This window comes from Lytechinus variegatus, chromosome 1, assembly GCF_018143015.1.
Source record: "Lytechinus variegatus isolate NC3 chromosome 1, Lvar_3.0, whole genome shotgun sequence".
Taxonomy (NCBI): domain Eukaryota; kingdom Metazoa; phylum Echinodermata; class Echinoidea; order Temnopleuroida; family Toxopneustidae; genus Lytechinus; species Lytechinus variegatus.
The window spans coordinates 59845204-59868248 of record NC_054740.1 but is presented as its reverse complement, the minus strand read 5'-3'; the positions used below and the strand labels follow the sequence as shown (position 1 = coordinate 59868248).

At 37.5% G+C, this 23045-nt stretch overlaps 1 protein-coding gene across 1 annotated transcript; it reads left to right on the top strand.

Moving 5' to 3' along the window:
- The first annotated feature begins 460 nt into the window (after window positions 1–460).
- LOC121406488 (tetratricopeptide repeat protein 32-like) lies at window positions 461–12637 on the top strand. The gene is made up of 3 exons (XM_041597498.1): window positions 461–650; window positions 11528–11685; window positions 12258–12637. The coding sequence occupies exons 1-3, from the start codon at window positions 517–519 to the stop codon at window positions 12392–12394; spliced, it is 429 nt and encodes a 142-aa protein (XP_041453432.1). The 5' UTR covers window positions 461–516; the 3' UTR covers window positions 12395–12637.
- Window positions 12638–23045: the final 10408 nt, after the last annotated feature.

Sequence of the window (23045 nt, the reverse complement as noted above, 5' to 3'; positions counted from 1 at the left end):
ACTATTATGTGAAAAATAATTTTATTTTGCATCCGATTTTGATGAAATTTTCATTGTTGTGCTTGTTGGAATTTTCTATTTTTATTTCTTTATTCAAATCAACCTTTTGTTGTGTTGTGGGTGTACTTAAAATATAACGACCTGTCCTTTCCTTAAAAATGATAAATAAACAAGAAAAAATAAAGATATCCCACTTGGCGTCTATGCGCTCCGTTGTTTTGAATATTTCTCAAATAATTATCATAAATCTGGGAAAATTGAATCAAATGACTCCCTTTTAAATCACTTGGCAATTACTATTGTGAATCCAAATAATATTCAAACTAAATAAATTTCTTCTACAAGCAGAACCTTATAGAGGTAAGTTAAAATAACTAAGTATACGCTACAAAGTACAAGTTCTTTCTTTGCTGCCTGTATATGCATGCTGCTAGCTAGCTGCACGCGTTCCATAACTTTATTCTATAGAACGCGAATCAAGCGACTTGTATATTTTTCATTGAGTAGGATATCAAAATGACTGATAATTTCATAGAAGCAAACAATTATTTTACGAATGGGAACCTTAGGATGGCTGAAATCAAATATTCAAGCTTCATTGATGATTCGATTCACCGTTTATCTACCTTAGAACGTGAAGATAATGAGTTGTAAGTTGGTCTAATTTTTGTATAGTGGCCCACATATACAAATTGATGTTGGGAAAACGGTATAGGGGTAGGCCTAATGTATTGTTGGGCTTCGTTTTGCATTTCGTACTGAAATAAAAGTTAGTTTTATTTTGTTGTGATTCGGTAGCTAAAGAAAAGCGTGGTTTCGTACCCAATGCTTGTTAGGGGTCCGACCACTTGACCGAAGGTCCGCGAGACCGAGGGCCCGTGAGACCACTCATTCAATGAACAAGGTTATAATATAACCTTGTTCTCGGTTATATCTCCATGTGTGACAAAATAAGGGTGGCAATGTTTGGCTTATTTTCTCTTTTTCTTTGGGGCAAATGCTTGATTTTTTACACTGACAGTTTCCATTAGACCTGTTATTTCATACTGCTTGGCTCTTATTTAAATTTGATTCTTTATATCATTTATTCTTAATTAAAAATAGAGATAAAAAAATGTAAATTTTCTTGCCATATTACTTTCCACCAATAGAGGGCGTACACAAAAATATGCCAAAAATTCAAGTTTTTGAGCGCTCTAGTAAATACAAAAAATATTCCCACATTACTAATGATAAATAAATTGCAACTGTATGGAAATTAGTAATTTTGGTCACAAAAGTGATATTTTAATGATTTTTTAAAGTGTGTGCTCTATACAGCATTGGCATACCATAGTCCTACCTGTAGATTCTCTACAGGCCAGATGGTAGCAGTGAACAAGTGGGTGAGACCGACTTTTTTTCCTTCATGAGCAGGTGACGAGTGGTGTAAAGGGCCTCGTTGAAGCGGCGTATGCCTGTTTTCGGAGGGGGGGGTTAGAGCCAAAACATTTCCCGGTAGTGGGCTGTAGTGAGCACGCGAATCGTGCGAAACACTGCGCGCATGAAAGGGCTCTCTTATAGGGGGGGGTCCGATACTTACAGTAGAAACTTACGTTGCCTAATTTCACTGACACTACTAAATCATTACCTCTACTCATTTAACGTTTATTTTTATGGTAATTCTGCTTCATGATCTTGTGCATTTAATGTTTAACAAGAAAACTGGAAATATTATGGAAATACATACACCTGGAACATTGAACATTCATGCTTATTTCCCTAGAATACGGTGAATACATAATGAGAAAAGTTCGTCATGCAGCTGGCAGAAAAGGGGGCAGAAAGCGAAGGGTAGCATGCGCGAGCTCCAATTTCAATTTTTCTGTCTGGCAGAAGGGCGTTAGCTTGAGCGCTCTCTATGTGAATTGTACAGTGTGAGCGGGAGTTAACGCCCTTCTGGCAGACTCACGACGAAATTAACATTCATGATATGTACAATCCCACTTGACCAATGGCATGCACCTGAGAACGGGCACATCTTTCATTTTATCTTCTGTCAAAATGGCTCAAGAATTAGACGCATGTGTCAAAGCCGGGATTGGGAGGGGGCTCGTTCTAGTTGCTCATGGCCACAGATATCACAAAAAACAAAGTAAATGTGGCATCATTATATCTTGGCGTTGTTGAAGGAAGCAATGTCAGGGACGAGCAACAACAATTGTTTTCCAAGTTGAGGATGGGGCTCGTCCACATAGGATGAGGGTAAGTATTCTGTATAAAGTTCTATCAAAAGATAACATGCCGCATGGCCTCAGTCCCCCACCTTTCTGGGTAATCCCACAGATGATGACAGATCGACGTGATATACAAGAACTGAAAGATGCGGATCGATTGCGTCATTAAAAAAACCAGAGTGGGCGGGGTTCCCCCCCCCCCCCCCAAGAAAAAAACACACATTAATTCTTCAACCGGGCTGGAGAAAAAATAACACAAAACAAAAGCAAACAAAGTGAGAGCAAGCGGGGAAGGGATTGTCGATGTGTCGAAAGGGTGGGTGAGCAGAGCGGGGATGGCCGCACCCTATCGACAGAAGCCCACCCCCCCTTCCCACCCCTTCTCCAGTTATCGCGACAGGATGGCTTGACAGCGGGGAGAACATTCCATGCTAAGACTCCCCAAAAGCATGAAAAGTAACACTACACATGGCACTTTTTCTATATATTTTATTGGAGTTTTTGAATAGTTTGCCCCAGAGTATTCAAGAACACGGTTTTCATTTCGTAAAAGATATGAAAACTCTCTTGATTAATGAAGTTTGATGATTGACATGAGTTTGGGGGAAAAATAAAAAGAAAGTTGTTTTAGTAGAGTAGATACATTGCACTTTGATTCTTTTGGAGAAATCATTCTCGACTAGCACTTTTGCTTACATTTGGTTCTCCCTTAAACAGCATTTCTTTTGGTGCAAAATCACCCAAACCATTTATAGTTTATGTTCATGCATACGATCAATTCAATTCAAATTTATTTTTTAATTTTTGTGGTGACTTGCTTCTTGTCAGGTGAAACTGCATCAAGACTCTTGTATTATATGCTGATATGGGTATCACATTGTGTTCTTATATAGACTATGCTTATGTTATGAACTGCATTTATATGATTCATGTTATACAAACACATTCTTGTAAATATGTATTATACATATATTCATTCATGTAAATATGTTAATGTTAATAAACTCAACTCAAGATAAATTAATAAACACCTATTCATGGGAACTAGGGAGGGGGCTTGTCTCGAAAGGGTGTGTTGAGTACACCAGCGTAAATCCACTTTAAGGAGTGGGGGATGATCGAGTTTTATCCCCCCCCCCCATAGGCGGATCCAGGGGGGCGATGGGCCCGGTAGGAAGACGAGTATATAAATAAGAGGAGAGGAAGACTTAAAAAAAAGAATCTTTCATGTCACTGTATAAAATTTTCGCTCGCGCTCGCATTGCCTGTCAGGCAATTCACATATCTTGTTCAACATGGAGCTTAAATATCAAGTTTGGAAGTCAATATACAAAACATATTTCTCCTTGGAAATCGAACTTTCATTAATTTGTGTGATTTACAAATTGATGACTAAAAAGTGCTCTGCTGTAAAAATGTCAGTTTTATTGTCTAAATATTCACATTTTTTGCTCGCGCTGCGCGCTCGCGAAAATGATTTATCAGGTACCTATTATTTTCATGTATTACCTAAAGTTTTAAAAATTTCCCTTTTCAGGTCTGATTGTCAAAACATATCAGCTATAAGCGCTGCCATGCTTGCATTTTGATTTGCGATGTATTTATGTCTCAACAAACTACTTAAAATGACCTTTTCATGGCAGTTTATAAGAAAATTTCGGCTCCCGATTTGCACCCGCATTAATGGTTGAAAATATATCAACTGATTACTGAAGCATCCTATTCATGATTATAAAAGTTCAGGCCATAATATCATCAGATTCCACGCCCTCATTATGCATTAATAAATAAGGTATCAATTTAATAAATAAATTGTCCCTTTTGTTTAATCTAGTGCTTGACAAGATGAATAGGAAGATATATAGTCATCATATTCATATAACATGTCCTAAGGATGTCATGGTCCTTTGTCCCGAACTCAAAATAATAATGAAAAATATCAGCTCTTTATCAAGTGCGATTTATATCCACCTTACAATTTTCCTACAAAGTGTTTGAAATATAAAGCTGAAATTGACCCTCTTTTTCAAATCGGAATATCAAATATTTTAGCTCGCACTTCGCGCTCACCTTTATTTCATGCTAAAAGATGAATATAGAATGCCTAGATTCTATGTCTAAATCTGAAACACGCGCGCGCATGTTCATTCAGTTATCAAGTTTCAGATCACAATATCAAAAACTTTCTGCTCGCCCTTGGTGCTCGAATTATTAATGTAAAAAGATCCCCTCTTAATCATCCTTTTCATTATTTACAAAACATGAATAGTGTTCCGTTCTAGGTCTAAAACTAGAATTTTTCCGCTCGAGCTTCGCGCTCGCACCAATTGTTTAGTTATGTAGCTATCCTTTCATGATTACAAAAAATAATTTTCCATTCTTTATGTAGAAATGTCAAAATTTTTCTGCTCGCAATTCGCGCTCGCCTTTTTTTATTGTTGAAATATGTAACATCTTTATGGCTAACTGCAAGCAGTCTTTAACAGGTAGGCCTACATTTCCGATCATTTCAAAACGTGTATAAAAAAATTCTGCTCGCGCTTCGCGTTCGTAGTAATTATTGCAGGCACATCTTTTCTTCAGAATGTTTAAATTTTAGGAAAAATACATACAATTTAAAAAGAAATTTGCTCGCGCTTCGCGCTCGCATTATCAAAAAAGGATTATGATATTATATATTTACGTTGATTTAAGAATAAAGATAAGAAGTGACTCATAGGACTACCCCCTTCAAGGAAACAAACAAAAAATCATCTTCGATCGGCCGATCGGGGAAAATATGGCTGAAAAAAATTCCGGGATCCCTATTGGCGAAGGCTGGATCCGCCCCTGCCCCCTCTATACACACATTTGAATATCTATTTAGCGAGTGGTCGAAGCGAACGAGCCATAAAGAACCAATTTTCTCGTTTTTAATCACATTTCATAATATAAATTTTAAAATATTACGAGGGGGCGAAGCGAGCGACCCCAAAATAACAACTGTTTTGGTTTTCAATCGCATTTTCAAATAGAAATTTTGAAGTATTTTTTTTTTTTTACTGATTACTTAAAATATATTTTCTTCCCTAAAAAGTGGGGGGGGGTATTTGCACACGCCAACCGCCCATTCCAGAAAGTGAGTGTGTGGGGGCGTGGGTATATCCCCCATCCCCGGGATTTACGCCAAGGGTTGAGTATTCTGATTACTGGCCAGCCTTTTTTTTATATAGAAGATTTTTTTTTTAAGTAGAATTTTTTTTTCTTCTTTGAATGTTGTTCCCCGGTGTGGCCTTATACAGCATTCGCCAGGGTTAAACATTATTTTGAAAGAAATTCAAATATAACATGGGGTGGCACTTGGAGGTGAGCGTAGAAGCAAAGGAGAAAAAAAGATTATGTAGACAATGGAGAAACTCATAATATTAATATTGAGGCATAAGCGCCCCCTTCCCATTCGTAGTGTAAATGCATCAGATAATAAAAAGAGTCTTCTGACGGTTTAACTGCCACATTTTTGTGAAGCTCGTTCGCTTTGCTTTTGCTTCAGCATCTCATAAGATTTTTTATAGCCTTTTAAAGGGCATAGTTCAGGGTTTTAAAAAATATAATTGTTGCAGTTGTCGATGCTTTGCTCGCATATCATGTAAGCTTCATCTGCCCCTTGTTAATAGTGCACTCCAGCCCCTCCCCCAATTTGGCCTAATACAGCATTTACAAAGAAAGAAATCGATACATTTTAATTGCCACATACTATTAAAATCAGCCCTTGACTATAGAGATTTCGATAATTCTACTCCCAACTTTAAATTGAGAGAAAAGAAAACTGTTTATAAATACCTTAGTTTGAGTCTACCGTGCACTTTCAGTGGTCAATTGCCAAATTTCCTGGGTGAAATGCATGGGCGGAAATCTGTCCCGAAAGGTAGGGGGGGACGGATCCAGCCTTCGTCAATAGCGGGGGCTGAAATATTTTTCAGCCATGTATTAATCCCCGATCGGCCGCTCAAAGATGATTTTTGCTTGGTTCATTGAAGGGGAATAGTCCTCATGGTCACTTCTTAGCTTTATTCTTATAAATCAACGTAATATCATAATACTTATTTTTATAATGCGAGCGCGAAGCGCGAGCAAAATTTTTTTGGGTGGAATTTTTTTGTATATTTCCTAAGACTTGAACATTCTGGGCAATGTTTGTTATCCTCAGTGAAAAATATGTGTATGCAACTAAATGATTACTACGAACGCGAAGTGCAAGCAGAAATTAACTGATGGAAAAGGTACCTGTTAAAGACTGCTTGCATGTTACATATTTCAACAATCAAAATAAATGTGAGCGCGAAGAATGGAAATTCTAAGCTCTTTTTGTAACTAAGGCATAATAGGTACAGGGACGGATCCAGCCTTCGCCAAAAGGGGGGGAAGCGGATTTTTTTCAGCCATATTTTCCCCGATCGGCCTCTCGAAGATGATTTTTTGTCTGTTTCTTTTCAGAGGATAGTCCTATAAGTCACTTCTCAACTTTATTCTTTAAATCAGCATAAATATATAATATCATAATACTTATTTTATAATGCGAGCACGAAGCGCGAGCAAATTTCTTTTTAAATTGTATTTTTTCCTAAAATTTGAACATTCTGAAAAAATAGTTTGCCTGCAGAACGAACGCAAAGCGTGAGCAGAAATTTTTGATATATGTTTTGAACTGATTGGAAAGGTAGGCCTACCAGACTGCTTGCAGATAGCCATGAAGACGTTACATATTTCAACAATTAAATAGTGCGAGCGCAAAGCACGAGATGAAAAATTTTGACATTTCTACAGTAAGAATGGAAAACTTCAATAACTTTTTGTAATCATGAACAAGATAGCTATATAACTAAACAATTGATGCGAGTGCGAAGCGCGAGTGGAAAAATTCTAGTTTTAGACCTAAAACGGGACACTCTAGTTATGTTTTGTAAATCATGAAAGGGATGAGAAAGGGGGATCTTCCTTCATTAATAATGCGAGCGCAAAGCGCGAGAAAAAAATGTTTGTAAATGTGTTGATCTGATCGAAAAGTGCCTTTTAACATGTTTAAGGACTGCTTGCACTTAGCCATGAAGACGTTACATAAACTCCTCAAAAAAAGTTTGAAAATCTGTGTTTGGCCATTAATTTCTCCCAACTTCCAATTTTACACAATGCATTTTTCAAATCATTCGAAAGATAATTTAATTCTCTTTAGAACGATACCATGCTTGTTATGATCATGCCATTACGAAAAGAGCAGGATTCAAAAGTGTTGGATGAGGTCTGAAAACGAGCAGAAATAGTCATCATGAAGGGTCAATACAGAACATGATTCTTTTGTCTGTGTCAATAGAGATGAAAATATATTCAAATCAAGCCCCTGCTTCTTTAGTGCTGGTTCTGTGAGATAACATGGTATGAGTGATCGTGGTTTGAAATATACCCATGCATGTTTGTTTATTATGTGTTTGCTTTTGGAGAGATTGTTTGATTCCATCTTTATGTAGATGTTGAGATGCATGAAAAAAAAGAAACCGCTGAGAAACTCACTCATCACCAATGAAAAAAAAAACAGTGACTTTCAATATTGTGTTATTTTGCAACTTTTGAATTTTAACCTTGCCCACATTTCAAGGCATTGCACCTTCATTTGAACGATAATCATATCATGTGGGGTATCATTTTAAAGAAAATTAGATGTTCTAATGATTGCTATTAATTACACCTTGATATTTACTAAAACCAAGAAGGGATTACCAATCAAAGTCAGATTTCTAAACTTTTTTGAGGAGTTTATTTCAGCAATCAAATAATGCGAGCGCGAAGCGCGAGTGGAAAAATTCGAGATTTAGACCTAGAACGGGACACTGTAGTTATGTTTTGTAAATCATGAAAGGGATGAGTAATAGGGTATCTTTCTACATTAATAATGCGAGCAGAAGTTTTTGTCTCACCTGCGAAGCAAAGTGAGACTATAGGCGCCGCTTTTCCGACGGCGACGGCGGCGGCGTCAACATCAAATCTTAACCTGAGGTTAAGTTTTTGAAATGACGTCATAACTTAGAAAGTATATGGACCTAGTAAATAAAACTTGGCCATAAGGTTAATCAAGTATTACTGAACATCCTATTAGAGTTTCATGTCACATGACCAAGGTCAAAGGTCATTTAGGGTCAATGAACTTAGACCATGTTGGAGGAATCAACCTCGAAATCTTAACCTGAGGTTAAGTTTTTGAAATGTCATCATAACTTAGAAAATATATGGACCTAGTTCATGAAACTTGGACATAAGGTTAATCAAGTATCACTGAACATCCTGCATGAGTTCACGTCACATGACCAAGGTCAAAGGTCATTTAGGGTCAATGAACTTTGGCCGAATTGGGGATATCTGTTGAATTCCCATCATAACTTTGAAAGTTTATGGATCTGATTCATGAAACTTGGACATAATAGTAATCAAGCATCACTGAAAATTTTTGTGCAAGTTTCAGGTCTCATGATTAAGGTCAAAGGTCATTTAGGGTCAATGAACTTTGGCCGAATCGGGGGTATCTGTTGAATTACCATCATAACTTTGAAAGTTTATTGGTCTAGTTCATTAAACTTGGACATTAGAGTAATCAAGTATCACTGAACATCCTGTGCGCGTTTCAGGTCACATGACCAAGGTCAAAGATCAATGAACTTTGGCCGAATTGGGTGTATCTGTTGAATTACCATCATAACTTTGAAAGTTTATGGATCTGATTCATGAAACTTGTACATAAGAGTAATCAAGTATCACTGAACATCCTGTTCGAGTTTCAGGTCACATGATCAAGGTCAAAGGTCATGTAAGGTCAATGAAGTTTGGCCATGTTGGGGTCTTTTGTTGAATAACCATCATATCTCTGTAAGTTTATTGGTCTAGTTCATAAAAAGTGGACATAAGAGTAACCATGTATCACTGAACATCTTGTGCGAGTTAGAGTAGTATTCAAAGTGTGCACTGCTGCTATATTGAACCGCGTGATGCAGGTGAGACGGCCAGAGGCATTCCACTTGTTTGATTTAGTGATCTGAAACTGGATAATGATGTAAATAGAAAACAAGTTGAATATCTGAATAAACATGCACGTGTTTCAGATTTAGACATAAAATCTAGGCATTCTACACATCTTTTATCATGAAAAACCAAAGCGAGCGCGAGCTTAAACTATTTCATATTCCGATCTGAAAAAAGAGTCAATTTGAGCTAAACATTTCAAGTACTTTGTAGGAAAATTGTCAGGTGGATATGGATCGCACTTAATAAACAGCTGATATTTTTCAGTAATTTTTGAGTTTTGACATAGGACCGGGACATCCTTAGGACATGTCATATGAAAATGATGACTATCTTCCTATTCCTCTTGCTAAGATGAAACAAAAGGGACAATTTAATCATTAAATTAGTGAATTATTTATCAATGCCTAATGAGGGCGAGAAATCTGATGATATTATGGCCTGGAAACTGGACATTTCAAGCACTTTTTTAATTATGAATAATTATGAATATAATTCTTCAGTTAAAATTTTAATGTTACGCATTAAAATGTTAATTATTATTATGAAAAGCATTTTTGCAAACTACATGTATTCCCAGTCTAATGATACTCCGGCAGAAGCTGAAATGTTATCTATGTACAAAAATGATGTTAAATAGGGAATCTGTTAAAGAATAATTGAATGAGTGAATGAATGAATAAATAAATGAACAATTATATTTATTAATTCATTACACCCTCGTAGCCAAAAACACAAAACAAACGCAACCCCCCGCCAAAAAAAGGGGGAAACGTGAGCGAGAAAATGAAAATGGAGAACGTAAGACGAGCGAGAGCAGACAGGGAATAGTTCAAGGGATCGTCGCAGCTTCTCCCTCCTTGCACCCGCCCCCCCCCCCCCGGGAACGCGTTTTGCGCGCTCAGTAAGTCTTTCACACGCTTCGCGTGCTGACTACCGCCCCCTTAATTAGATCCTAGCTTTGCCACTAATTTTAGACTTAGTTAACGGGAAGTTTTTTTTGTGCCCCTCCCCATTTCAGGCAGAAAACGTAATAAGAGCGGATGCAGACTAGTGAACGATTCAAAGAAACGTCGGAGGTTCCGCAATTCGAAATTTGTCCCCCCCCCCCTCCGTTAACAGGCAAAGGATGGATTAAGATGAGCGAGAGCAGCTAAGGAACAATTTACAGAAACGTTGGACCTTCCTCGTTTCTCGCGGGGGGGGGGGGGTAGGTACACTCCCTGGAACGCGCTTCCCTTGCTCACTTCTGCCACCGAAACTGAAATCCTGGCAATTAATTCTAGACGGAATTACTCGGAAATATTTGGCTCTGCCCCCCCCCCGCCCCCTCTGATAACAAGTACCTGTTACGCCGCTGCAACGAGGCGCCTTAAACCACTCGACCGCGGCAACCGATGAAGGGGAAAAAATCGGTCTCGCGGACCTTCGGCCTCGCGGGCCTTCGGTCTCGCGGACCCTCGGTCTCGCGGACCCTCGGTCTAGCGGACCCTCGGTCTCGCGGACCTTCGGTCTAGCGGGCTGTCACCGCTTGTTAAGGGTAGGTTTACATATCATACTTGGTAGGTTTACATTATGGTACTTGTTATAAAGGTCAAGTCCACCTCAAAAATGTTGATTTGAATCAAAAGAGAAAAATCAGACAAGCATAGATTAATGGCTGAAATTGAAAATCGATTCGAATAAGAAAAATAAGAAATTTATACATTTAGTTAAGAAATCTTAAAGTTTCACTTATTTTTCACAAAATAGTTATATGCACAATTTAGTCACATTCACATTGGACATTCATCATGATTATCCACTGGTCCACTCATTCAATGAACCCTCGTAGTAAAAGTGGATATTCAATCTCGCAATACTTGGAAGATATAAAAAAAATACAATTAATTGTAGCACATTTACACACAAAGTCAAAATTAGACCATTCTAGTGGAGTGTAGACCAACTGGCAATCAAATAGATTTAAGCCATATGGCTATAACTTTTGCAGACTGTCTTAGAAGTAAACCAAATGCTTTTAACAATTTCTGAAATTTTACTGTCATCTCCATCGAGTTGAGCCAACGTAGTTCAGGGGAACATCCAAATGTACAGAGACTGAAGCTTTTGGTCTAGTGACCAAGTTAATATGAGGTTATCCATGAAAGTCAATAAACATGAGGTGTAAATATGAGACAGAAAAACAATCCTTTTGAGTGTTGATTATGTTTTTCATGTGAATCATTTAACTAGTTTTATTCATTTTTTTTCTTTCTGTGTACTAGATTATTGAAAGTAGCATCAGCCTTGAACGACCGAGGTCAGATTAAATACAAAAGAGTTGACTTTGATGATGCCATTGAGGATTATACATTGGCATTACAACACAAACCAGACTTTAGTGTTGCATTCTACAACAGGGGTCAAATCCATTACAGGCTAGGTGAGAATTAAAATAAATCTAATATTTTGGGTAGATAATAATAGTAATTGCAATGAGCCATGTTGTGCAAGATTAACCCCATCCGACAGTGATGGATTTGGATATATGTTGATAAAAGGTTGGATACTAAATGAAAACTCCCGTCTGAATTTGTCATTTGTTAAGTCAAATTCTTGTGTCAGTAGCCACAAAAGAGTTGTTGAATCAAGTCAACATAAAATCAACAGCCATGATAGTGGGATCCTATGATGGCAGGAAACAGTAGCGGACCGTGACCCGGACGAGACAAAGCATTGGGGGGGCACTGCATTGTCTGTGAACAATGCTGTGCCCCCAGCCCCCATGCTTTGTCTCCTCCAGGTCACGGTCCGCCACTGGCAGGAAACATCTCAGAATATTATGATTATGGCAATAATGATGTTGATGATGATGCTCATAATTGTACTGAAAGAAGAAAAACGAAGGAGGATGAGAAGAAGAATGGTGATTAGGTTTAGTAATAAACAATTTATTGACTTAAGTCAGTGCCATATCCTCATCCCTATGTTTAATTCACTTTTCTCTCATTTTAGGTCGTTTCCAAGAAGGCATCTCAGATTTCCAGAAAGCTCTTGCAATCCAACCAGACTTTCCCGACTGTAGCCTCGCTCTTCAAACCGCTCAGGCAGACATGAAAGAGAAGAGAAGTCAAGCACTGTCTAGTTCATGACACTCCCTATTCATGCTGAGTCAGAAGGGAGAGTAGACAGTGATTTGGATGTGCCTGGCATGGAAGCAAGGGAAGGATTATAAACTCTTTTGCAGAACAAATGAGTGAGAATAGAGAGGTTTTAATGAAAGCATATGGGAAAATCCGATAGTAGGTAGAGTATTTTAGTATATTTTTTTGAAAAAATAATGGAGGTAGTGGAGAGAAAACTAGAAAAATGCATTCAGATCTCACAGAGAGGAGAAAGATAAGATGAGAGAGAGAGAGAAAGCGAGAGAAACAGATTGGGGATATGATGATATTGGGGGGGGGGGGGGGAGAGATAGGAGGAGTGAGTGAGAGGGGTGGAAGATTTAATTTAAAGGACAAGTCCACCCCAACAAAAAGTTGATTTGAATAAAAAGAGAAAAATCCAACAAGCTCATCACTGAAAATTTCATGAAAATCAGATGTAAAATAAGAAAGTTATGACATTTTAAATTTTCGCTTAATTTCACATCCTGGCTGGTATACAAATGAGGAGACTATGACGTCATCCACTCACTATTTCTTTTGTATTCTATTTTATGAAATATGAAATATTCTAATTTTCTCCACATTGTCAAGTGATACGATTAATTCCTCCCTGAACATGTAGAATTAGCATTGTTTAATACTATATGGTTCAGCCAAGTTATGGTCCTTATTGTCAAATTTATAAAAAAAAATGAAATATCGTATAATTCAAACAATAAAAAACAAAAGAAATGGTGAAGAACATCTTCGACTGACTCACCTAGTTGTGCATATCACTGTTTTGTGAAAAATAAGCGAAACTTTAAATCCGATTTTATTTCGTAATTCTCCTGGAGAAATTACAGGAGATCCCGCCCGCGCATGCGCAGTCATTACGTTCGCAGCATTGTTTTGGCAGTCATTTTCCGCCATTTTGGGTAAGACAAAAATTGTTTTTTCTTACCCTTCTTCGAGTTGGTTGCTGGAATTAATGTGCTAGAACTTTTTTCTTTAACAACCTCCTTCTAACATCGACATTTGTTCCGAGTTGGAGTTCTTCCTGTCGGAATTTAGATCATGAATCGTGATCTCTTGAATGTGGATACCAGCCCGCCGGCGACTCAGTCGCAGCGGAGTGCGGTTTCTCCACCGGGCCAGACGCCGGCGAAGCCGGGCGCAGGGACCCGTTCCGCGAGCCAGCAACCAGCTTCGCACGATAAAGGAGATATCAAATCTCCGTCGGGCTCTTCGGGCATAGGTACCGATATGGCACTATTGAAAGCCAAGCCCAATAAAATTGTCAAGAAACATAAAGACAAAGGAGATATTAAATCTCTGCCGGGCTCTTCGGGCTTAGGAACCGATATGGCACCATCATCAAAAGCCAAGCCAAAAAAGAATAAACCATCCCCCTCAACTTCAAACTCTGAGTTCGAGGAGAGACTTACTAAATTGGAATCGCTTTTGACTAAAGCACTTGAGAATCAGGCCACCCGTTATCAAGATAGTGCCCCTTCTGAGGCCGAGTCTTTTTACGATGATAGTAATTATGGCTATGATGATCAGAATTCTCAGTTTCACGCAGGTCAGGTCCATGTGACCAATGTCAGTGATGACTATTCACAAGCACCAGATTTCGAGAGTGGGGAAGGTGAATGTGATGTGGGCCAAGGCCCAAGCATTCCGGCATTAGCCGCTAAGTTTGCCCAGCCCCAAGAGATGGGACAAGCAATTGATGATAATCTAGCGATGTCTGCATCGTATTTACTCTCCAACAAGTTGGGTGAAAAGGCTCTTGAGGAGTCTTTGGGAAAATACCCCCCACCCACCAATTGCCCCTTGGTCGATGTGCCAAGAGTTAATGGTCCCATTTGGGACAAATTGAAACAAGCAACTAGACAAAGAGACCTGCAACTACAAAAAATTCAACGTTCACTAACCAGAGGTTTGACAGCATTTTTGCAATCTTTAGACCCGGGGAATATTTCTGAAGCTCAACAAGATTGTCTCGCTTTGCTCAGCAATGCCAATTTTGAGCTAAATTGCACTAGGAAACGTCTTATCAGACCTGATATGAATATGAAGTTTACACCATTGTGCAAATCTTCCCAAGTGGGCAAGTTCTTGTTTGGAGATGATCTTGCTAAGCAAGTGAAAGACCTGAGTGAGCAACAAAAGGCAGCTGCAGGGATGATGAGAGGTCAATTAAAGGACAAGCAATTCAAGACTCACTCTTATCACCCATATGCCAGGAATAAAACCAGTACCCGTGACTTGGGATGGGCGCAATCAGCCCAACATGATTTGTGGTCAGGCAACCCAGAGGGTCCTTTTTTTAGGGCAGCCCCAGTGGAAAAGACGCAAGAACAAGGGTCAAGACCAGTGGCAGAACCCAGGCTCGCAGAGCAGAATGCCTTCCCACAGCCCCTTTCCCCAAAGCAGGGTGCACCTTGGAAGAAAACAAAGTAACTACTTCTGCTGAAGAGGTGAGTTTACTTAATGATTATTCAAAGTTTCCTATTGGTGGCCGACTGAGGCATTTTGTAAACAATTGGAGAAGGATTACTTCTGATCACGTTATCTTATCAGCTGTTGAAGGGTATAAATTAGAATTTGAAAATGTATCCATTAAACCATACCGTTCACTACCCCCACGCTGTTTTCACATCAGGACAGCTGAAGTAATTAAAATCAATCAAGAAATTATACACTTACTTGAGAAAAGGGTGATTGAACAGTGCTCCCATGAGAAGGGAGAGTTTGTGTCCAACATTTTTACTCGGCCCAAGAAAAATGGTGGGCTAAGAGTTATTCTGGATCTTTCTGACCTGAACAAGTATATGAGCTATCAGCATTTTAAGATGGATAGCATACATACAGCAACACAATTAATGTCAGAAAATTGTTTTCTTGCCTCAGTGGACCTCCGGGATGCTTATTTTTCGGTCCCAGTTCACCCTTCAGATAGAAAGTACTTAAGATTTATTTGGCAAGACACTCTTTTTCAATTCACTTGTTTACCAAATGGTTTGAGTACTGCACCACGGCTCTTTACCAAAATTTTGAAACCAGTGTTCGCCACACTGCACCAAGCAAATCACATCTTAGTGGGTTACCTTGATGACACCATTATTATTGGTAACAATAAGGCCAAAGTATACAAGGCAATTGATGCTACGGTTAGCCTTTTATCACAGCTTGGGTTTGTTATTCACCCTGATAAGTCGGTACTCAAACCATTACAGGAACTTACTTTCCTTGGATTTGTACTTAATTCAGTGAATATGTCCATTACACTTCCTTCTGACAAAGTAAATGAAGTTAAAAAGTGTTGCTTAGACCTCCTCCAAACTAACTTGCCTAGTATTAGAGCAGTCTCCAGAACAATTGGGAAAATTGTAGCAACATTCCCTGCTGTCCAATATGGTCCGCTTTTCTATCGGGCTTTAGAATCAGACAAAATTGTAGCACTGAAAATTAACAAAGGTCATTTTGATAGGCCCATGCAACTTTCGCAGGCAGCTCGGTACGATCTTGAATGGTGGATAGCAAACCTGCACATTGTATACTCGTCTATTCAGAGAAAAGAACCGGACCTGGAGTTGTACTCCGATGCAAGTGGTTCGGGATGGGGAGCTAAGTGTATGGAGCTAAATTCTAGCACAGGTGGACGATGGAATGCCGAGGAGCTTGTCAAGGCTAAGAATAATGAGATTAATTATCTTGAGTTACTGGCAGCTTTTCTCGGACTAAAGTCCTTTTGTACATCTATGAAAAATGTCCATATCCTACTACGCATAGATAATGTAACTGCAGTTACCTATCTCCAGCACATGGGGGGTACTAGATCATGCAGTTGCAATGAAATTGCAAATACAATCTGGAAATGGTGTTTAGAGAGAAATATTTGGCTGTCTATTTCCTATATTCCAGGCAAGCTAAATGTAGAAGCTGACAAGCTGTCTCGGAAATTCAATGATAGGACAGAGTGGACACTGGATAAGCAAGCTTTTAACCAAATTACTCATTACTTTGGCTCCCCAGATATTGACTTATTTGCATCTCGACTGAATAATCAATTGCCAAGGTATGTCTCTTGGCTACCTGATCCTAGTGCATTCTCGGTTGATGCATTCTCCCTAAACTGGGCCAAGTTGAATTTTTATGCCTTCCCACCATTCTGTCTCATACCAAGTTGCTTGCAGAAAATTCTGAATGACAAAGCTACGGGCCTACTAGTTGTCCCAAATTGGCCCTCACAGTCTTGGTTTCCCTTGCTCCACATTATGACAGTAGGGAAACCTGTAGAAATTAAGAGGAGAAAAGGGTTACTAACTCTACCTTTCTCAAATGTCACTCACCCCTTTTGGGATCGCATTGATCTATTATGTTGCAGGATCTCCGGAAACCTTTCAAGAGACTGAATAAAAAGACTACGGAGATCATAATGTCTTCATGGAGAGACTCTACTAAAAATCAATACTGTACCTACATAAGAAAATGGAAAAAATTTTGTTTGGACAAAGGTTGGAATTATGTTCAATCATCAGTAGAAAATTTATTGGAGTTCCTTACAAGTTTGTTTGAACATGGAGCTGGTTATAGTACCTTGAACACTGCAAGAAGTGCTTTATCTACATTTTTAGTTTTAGATGGTCCTTTTACGGTGGGAACTCATCCCTTAGTGCACCGGTTTATGAAAGGAACCTTTCAACTTCGACCACCCAAACCCAGGTATACTCATATCTGGGACGTTAAATTGGTGTTGAACCATTTAAGGAAGCTAGCACCTGCGAAAACCCTTAGCCTCAAGCTTTTGAGCCTGAAACTTGTCACCCTCTTGGCACTAACCTCAGCGCAGCGGGTGCAGTCGCTTCATCAGTTAAACATTGAGCAAATGACTCTTAAAGATAGTGGAGCTACGTTTTGGTTTGGTCAACTACTAAAACAAGACAGACCAGGACATATCACCGGAGATATGACGTTGGAAGCTTACCCTCTAGATAAACGACTGTGTGTACTTCATTATCTAAAACATTATATTCGAAGAACAGAACGTTTGAGGGGATCAGAAAAATTCCTTTTCATCAGCTATCAGAAGCCTCATGGGAGGATAAGTAAACAAACCATCTCCAGATGGATACGAGTAACTCTAGCTGCAGCTGGGGTAGACACTGATATCTACAAGGCGCACTCAACGAGGGCTGCGTCGGTGTCAGCAGCTGAGAGGTCAGAAGTTCCCATCGCTGCTATTCTCAGACAGGCTGGATGGTCTAGTGAGAAAACCTTTCAACAGTTCTACCATAAGTCTTTGGATCAGAAAAGTGACTTCTCAGCCTCCTTGTTAGGCAGTGCCTCATCCTCGGTTGTATAGAGGTATTATGTTTTGTTCACACCAGGGTTGTGACTTGGTGTAATTTTGGTATCAAATATGCCTCCTGAGCTTTGAAATCTCCTGTAATTTCTCCAGGAGAATTACGAAATAAAATAGAAAGATTAAATGAGAACAAAGTTTGAAATTTAATATTTATTTTATGAGTAATTCGGAGGGAGAGATTACAGGCCCTCCACTCCCTCCCATTACTCTAAGGCAAAATTAGTTCTAACTTGTTCTCATCTTAGTTTAATCTTTCTTGCTGTTTTATCAGGAGTCATATTTGATGCTTTGAATGATGACTGCGCATGCGCGGGCGGGATCTCCTGTAATCTCTCCCTCCGAATTACTCATAAAATAAATATTAAATTTCAAACTTTGTTCTCATTTAATCTTTCTATTTTGATGGAATTTTCAGCACTATGCTAGTTTGAATTTTCTTTATTTATTAAAGTCAGCATTTTCCTGGGGTGGAATTGACCTTTAAGAGGGGGGGGGGGGAGAGAAAAAGTGAAAAAGATTTCACTAATGGGAAGAATTGATAAAATGGTAAGAAAGTTGTGCATATTTATTTATACATAAAGTTTATATAACTATATTTTCTCAAATTCAAAAATATACATATTTCTAAATGCATTTGTATTTAACATCTCTTACAAAAAGAATCCTATTTACCAAGGTATTATAAAGTAAGTTATATATTTATCAAAAGCTGTTGGTATTGATTTTTTTTCAGATGACTACAAACATACTATTTGACTAAATAAGGAAACAATACCTAAATGATATGTATTTCCATTATGTAAATGTCAGTAATCACATTTATTTACTCTTTCGTTATGTAGAGCAGTAGAATTAGTGGTATCATGAACTGAAATATTATGTTACTTTTATATTACTTTACAACCTGATCCCAAATACTGTATCTCTAAGACCTAATCACACTCGGATCCTCCTCTTCTTTCAGATCCCTTAGTTAATCCCTTTTTTCAGGACAAGTTATTTGAGCTGTTTTATTTTTCTTACTCTAATTTTTGACAAAATAGAATATTTTTAAATAAAAATATATTGTAAGTCCACCTTTCGCTTAAGCCATTTTTCTTTTTGGAACTGATCTGATATTATAATGTGAAAAGAAAAACATTGTTTAATACGTACACAACTCGCTGATTCTTTACGCACCTAGTATATATATCAAGAACAAGCCATTTTTTATATCTTTGATTGTAGTTTTTCTGACTTAGGTGCATGTCAGTCATTATGGTTTAACAGAATGATTCATTCCAAATTCAAACAAAATTTTATTGTGGTTCATGGTATAATAAAAATGTTCACTTAATATCAGATTTGCTTACTGCACCTCTCCCTGGCCATAAATTGTTTGAAGAATTAATCTTGGATTTTATTATACCCTGTTTTCTGACAGAAATTTTATTTTCTAATCCAGAATATCCCTAAAGACTGGCTTATTCCCAAATCTTCAAAATGCTGGTGTTTATAAAAGTGATGATGTTCATCATATGTTAATTCTTAAATTAGTAGTTATTAAAAAATTACCCAGCTAAGCTTATAATACTTAAGTGGCAAATTTAGCCCTGACGCACGTTATGAATATTGGAGCAGTATCTTACCCATTCCTGACAATATTTCATGGGAGAAAATACATTGCAATAACTTCAAATGTTCAATAGACACTAAAATTTGTTCTTTCTATTACAAAGTTTTTCATATATTCATTGCTTTTAATGATTTTCTTTTTAAGATTAAAAGAAAAGTTTCCCCCTTTGTGTGAATTTTGCAACAAAGTCCCTGAAACATCGGTTCATATATTTTGTGATTTTGAAAAGGTTTCACCCCTGTGGCAAAACTCTTTAACTATTTTAGTACAGAAGTTTAATTCCAATTTTCTTTTATCTAATTTCGGAAAAAATGTTTAGTGATCCGGATGATAAGTTCATATCCTACTTATTTTTATTATTGAAGAACTGCATTTACATCTGTAAATTCAGCAAAGTTGATCCAAACTTTGGAGCATTTAGATCTTTTGTTAAGAAGCATAAAGAAATTTAATATTGTGTGACCAAAAAAGACACAAACTCGCAGCTCATTTTAAGAAATTGAAGTTTCAATTATAATTTATCATTGCACGTATCCTGTTAACTGTATATAAGTATACGAATACTTGCCATCAAAGTTGTAAATATCATGTCTGTGCCATTGCATAAAACTTTCCGTTTTTTTTTAAAGATTATTATCATTTATGTTTCTTGGGGTTCTAATGATGTTATGATTATTTTTAAATAGTTTAATTATGTTTGATTTGTTACTTTTTTTATACTTGGTCCGTGTTGACCCAATAAAACGTATAAATACAAAAAAGCATTGATATCTTCTGAAAATGGTGTGCGTTTATTGTCAGAAAGATGAGTAAATGTGTTCGCCATTTAGCAATTGTGTTTTACTCATTTAATGAAGTGCAGAATATGTTTTTTCCCATTTTGTGTAACATTTTTTGGCATGAAATAATAGAATTTAAAATCTTATGAACATACCATATTACCTCCAATATCAAAATTTGGTGCGAATTGGTCCATGAATACATAATGAGGAACCAGGCCAATGACTTCAATGGGGCTAATTATGTATTCATGGACTTATTCCCACTAAAATATGGTATCAAAAATGCTGAAATGCAAAATTTGAAACTTGATGACGTAACACTTCAGTACTCTGTAAGTGCTGTATTTACTGATATTTGAGCGATACAACTTGCTGTGCAAGCCCCTATAAACATAAGAACAAACCAAAAGCTATACCATCAATAAGAACTTTCATGGTACTAAAATGTTAAAACATTTAAGTAACTGAATTTTTCACACTGTTTGAAAATTGCTTTGGCCTTAGCTCGAGCTGCTTTCTCCCTACCTCCATCACTACTTCAAACACTCGCAGCATTTAATCCTGCCAGGTACCTGTTATTCTCACCTGGGTTAAATGCGACACAATGTGGATATACATCTTCTTGCTGAAGGAATTCATGCAATGGCTGGGATTGGAACCCTAAACCCTCTATTTGAAAGGTTAACCATGAAACCACACAATATCTACAAACCATTAACAAAACAAACACCTGGATAATATTTCAGGCCATCTTTAATACATTACGTCTTCAATCCGATCTGTATACATATAAAAAATAGTACTTTTTAAAAATCTAATAACATTCTCACATGATTAGCAGTAAACAACAATACATTTTACATTTAATGTATGATACTAGTATACAAGATAGAATATGAATAAAACTAGTACAAATGTACAAAAGTCTAGTTGTATTGGTTTACTCTTTAAGATGCAATAAGTACAATTTAAAGGCTTGGTCCCTCTGCACTTACAAATGCAAAGAGGAGGTAAGACATAAAAGAATCTTGCCTTCCATTGGAAAACTTTGTGTCCGTTGTGTACTCTTTGCATACGTGTTTCATATGCTCTATATCCAAGCATCCGTCCACTGTGATTTCATTGTTCACCCATTTTTTCCATTGTCTGGAGCGGATGAAGCCTCCCCAAACTTGCTTTTCCGCTGTATCCATTATGAGTACGTTATATGTCCATCGGCCAGTGGGACCAGGCCCTACGAGTCTTTTTAGGTTTTGGCAAAATCTGAGTCTGAAGATAATTTCCAAATTTTGAATTGTATGATTAAAGATTATGAATGTTAAGAAAAATTAAATCTAAATAAAAAGGGAAAAAGCACATTTAGGGTGTTTAATAGGGGGAAATAATACCATTGCCAACAAAGAATGCAAAATACAATTTGACAGTCAAATCCATTTGTAATTAAGAATCATAATGGTCACTACACTTTATGAAAAACCTGAATCATGATACTCCAATAAAATTCAAAATATCCAATCTTTTATTTCAAATGTACAGAAGGCTTATTCAATTTGCAGCATTGTAGAACAAAAAAAGAGAAAACCTGGTTTTACAAAATGACATATAGGAATATATATCTACAAGAGCAATTGAACAGCCCTTGGGAATACTTCATGGAAAGGTTTGCCAGTGATTTTCACAGACTAATCTGGTCTCAGTAGTTAAAAGGAGCATATATAACAACTTCAAAATTCAAAGACTATTTATTTTTCATGAAACGCCCTCCTAAAATCGTCGCTGAATCCACGAAATGGCACAACGTCCCAAAATCATGTGAAAAGTAAATTTTGAGTATATTTCCGATTTAGTATTCAATTTCAAGTATCTTTCAGCTTTAGTATGCCTTGGCTATGGTCTATCATTTCACTGAAATTTTAGAACCAAATTCTCTGTAATCAATGAGATAATTAAAGTGAAAAAACGACACTTGCCTTAAAGCCGTTGTAAAATAATCCTAAAAATGGCATGCACGTGTGCGCCGTTTCTAAGCACCCTGAAGTAATATTTTCCACTTGTCATGCGGTTGAATCACTACTATGTCAAGATTTGATGATCATTCGATAAAATTTTTACATGGGAAGCAGGAGTAAATATCTGGCTAGTGGTATGTGATTCTTTATTCTGTTAAACTTCACAATCCTATAGCAACTGGCAATCGAAAATGTAAAAATCTTTAATCGCGTTTATCTCTAAAAGTGATTTTGCGCTTCAATGGTTGCGTGTGACACTTCGTGGATTCAGCGACGAAATATTGTCTGAATACATCTTTGAGTTCACACTGATAACATGCTAGTTTTCATTATTATTTTCCTTCAGCTACCACGATGGAATAAGCATGTATCTGTTGACTACTTTCTTTAATCCTTTCTAACTTGGTCCCTTATTTGATGGAAGAAATGATAACAGACAAGAAAATTAGGCGGCTATGACCTTTTAAAAAGTTGATGCAAGTTGGGAATTTCAAATTGACTGTGTTGGTGATGCCATCGAGATCATGTCTGTCTTGTAGACCAGGATCAGCTCATTTGCTTTAACCCTAATAGGCCTGGGGGCGGATTCTGCCCCCCCTCTACATTTTTCATGATAAATCCACCGCGCAAAATTTTTTGAGACCGCCACTCGCCGACTTTCTACTTTCAAATCTCGCACAAAGTTTGAGACCAAATTTGTGATGCCTGGTTATACGATTGCGAAATTTTACATTATGTGAGTGCATGTCAAACCCAAAACTGCTAAAAAATGTGAGTTCATGTACAAATCCAATGCAAATTGTGTACTTAGCCAAAATTAATAAATGTATCATTATTTCTACTTTTATTGATTAAATTTAATTAATTTTGTCTT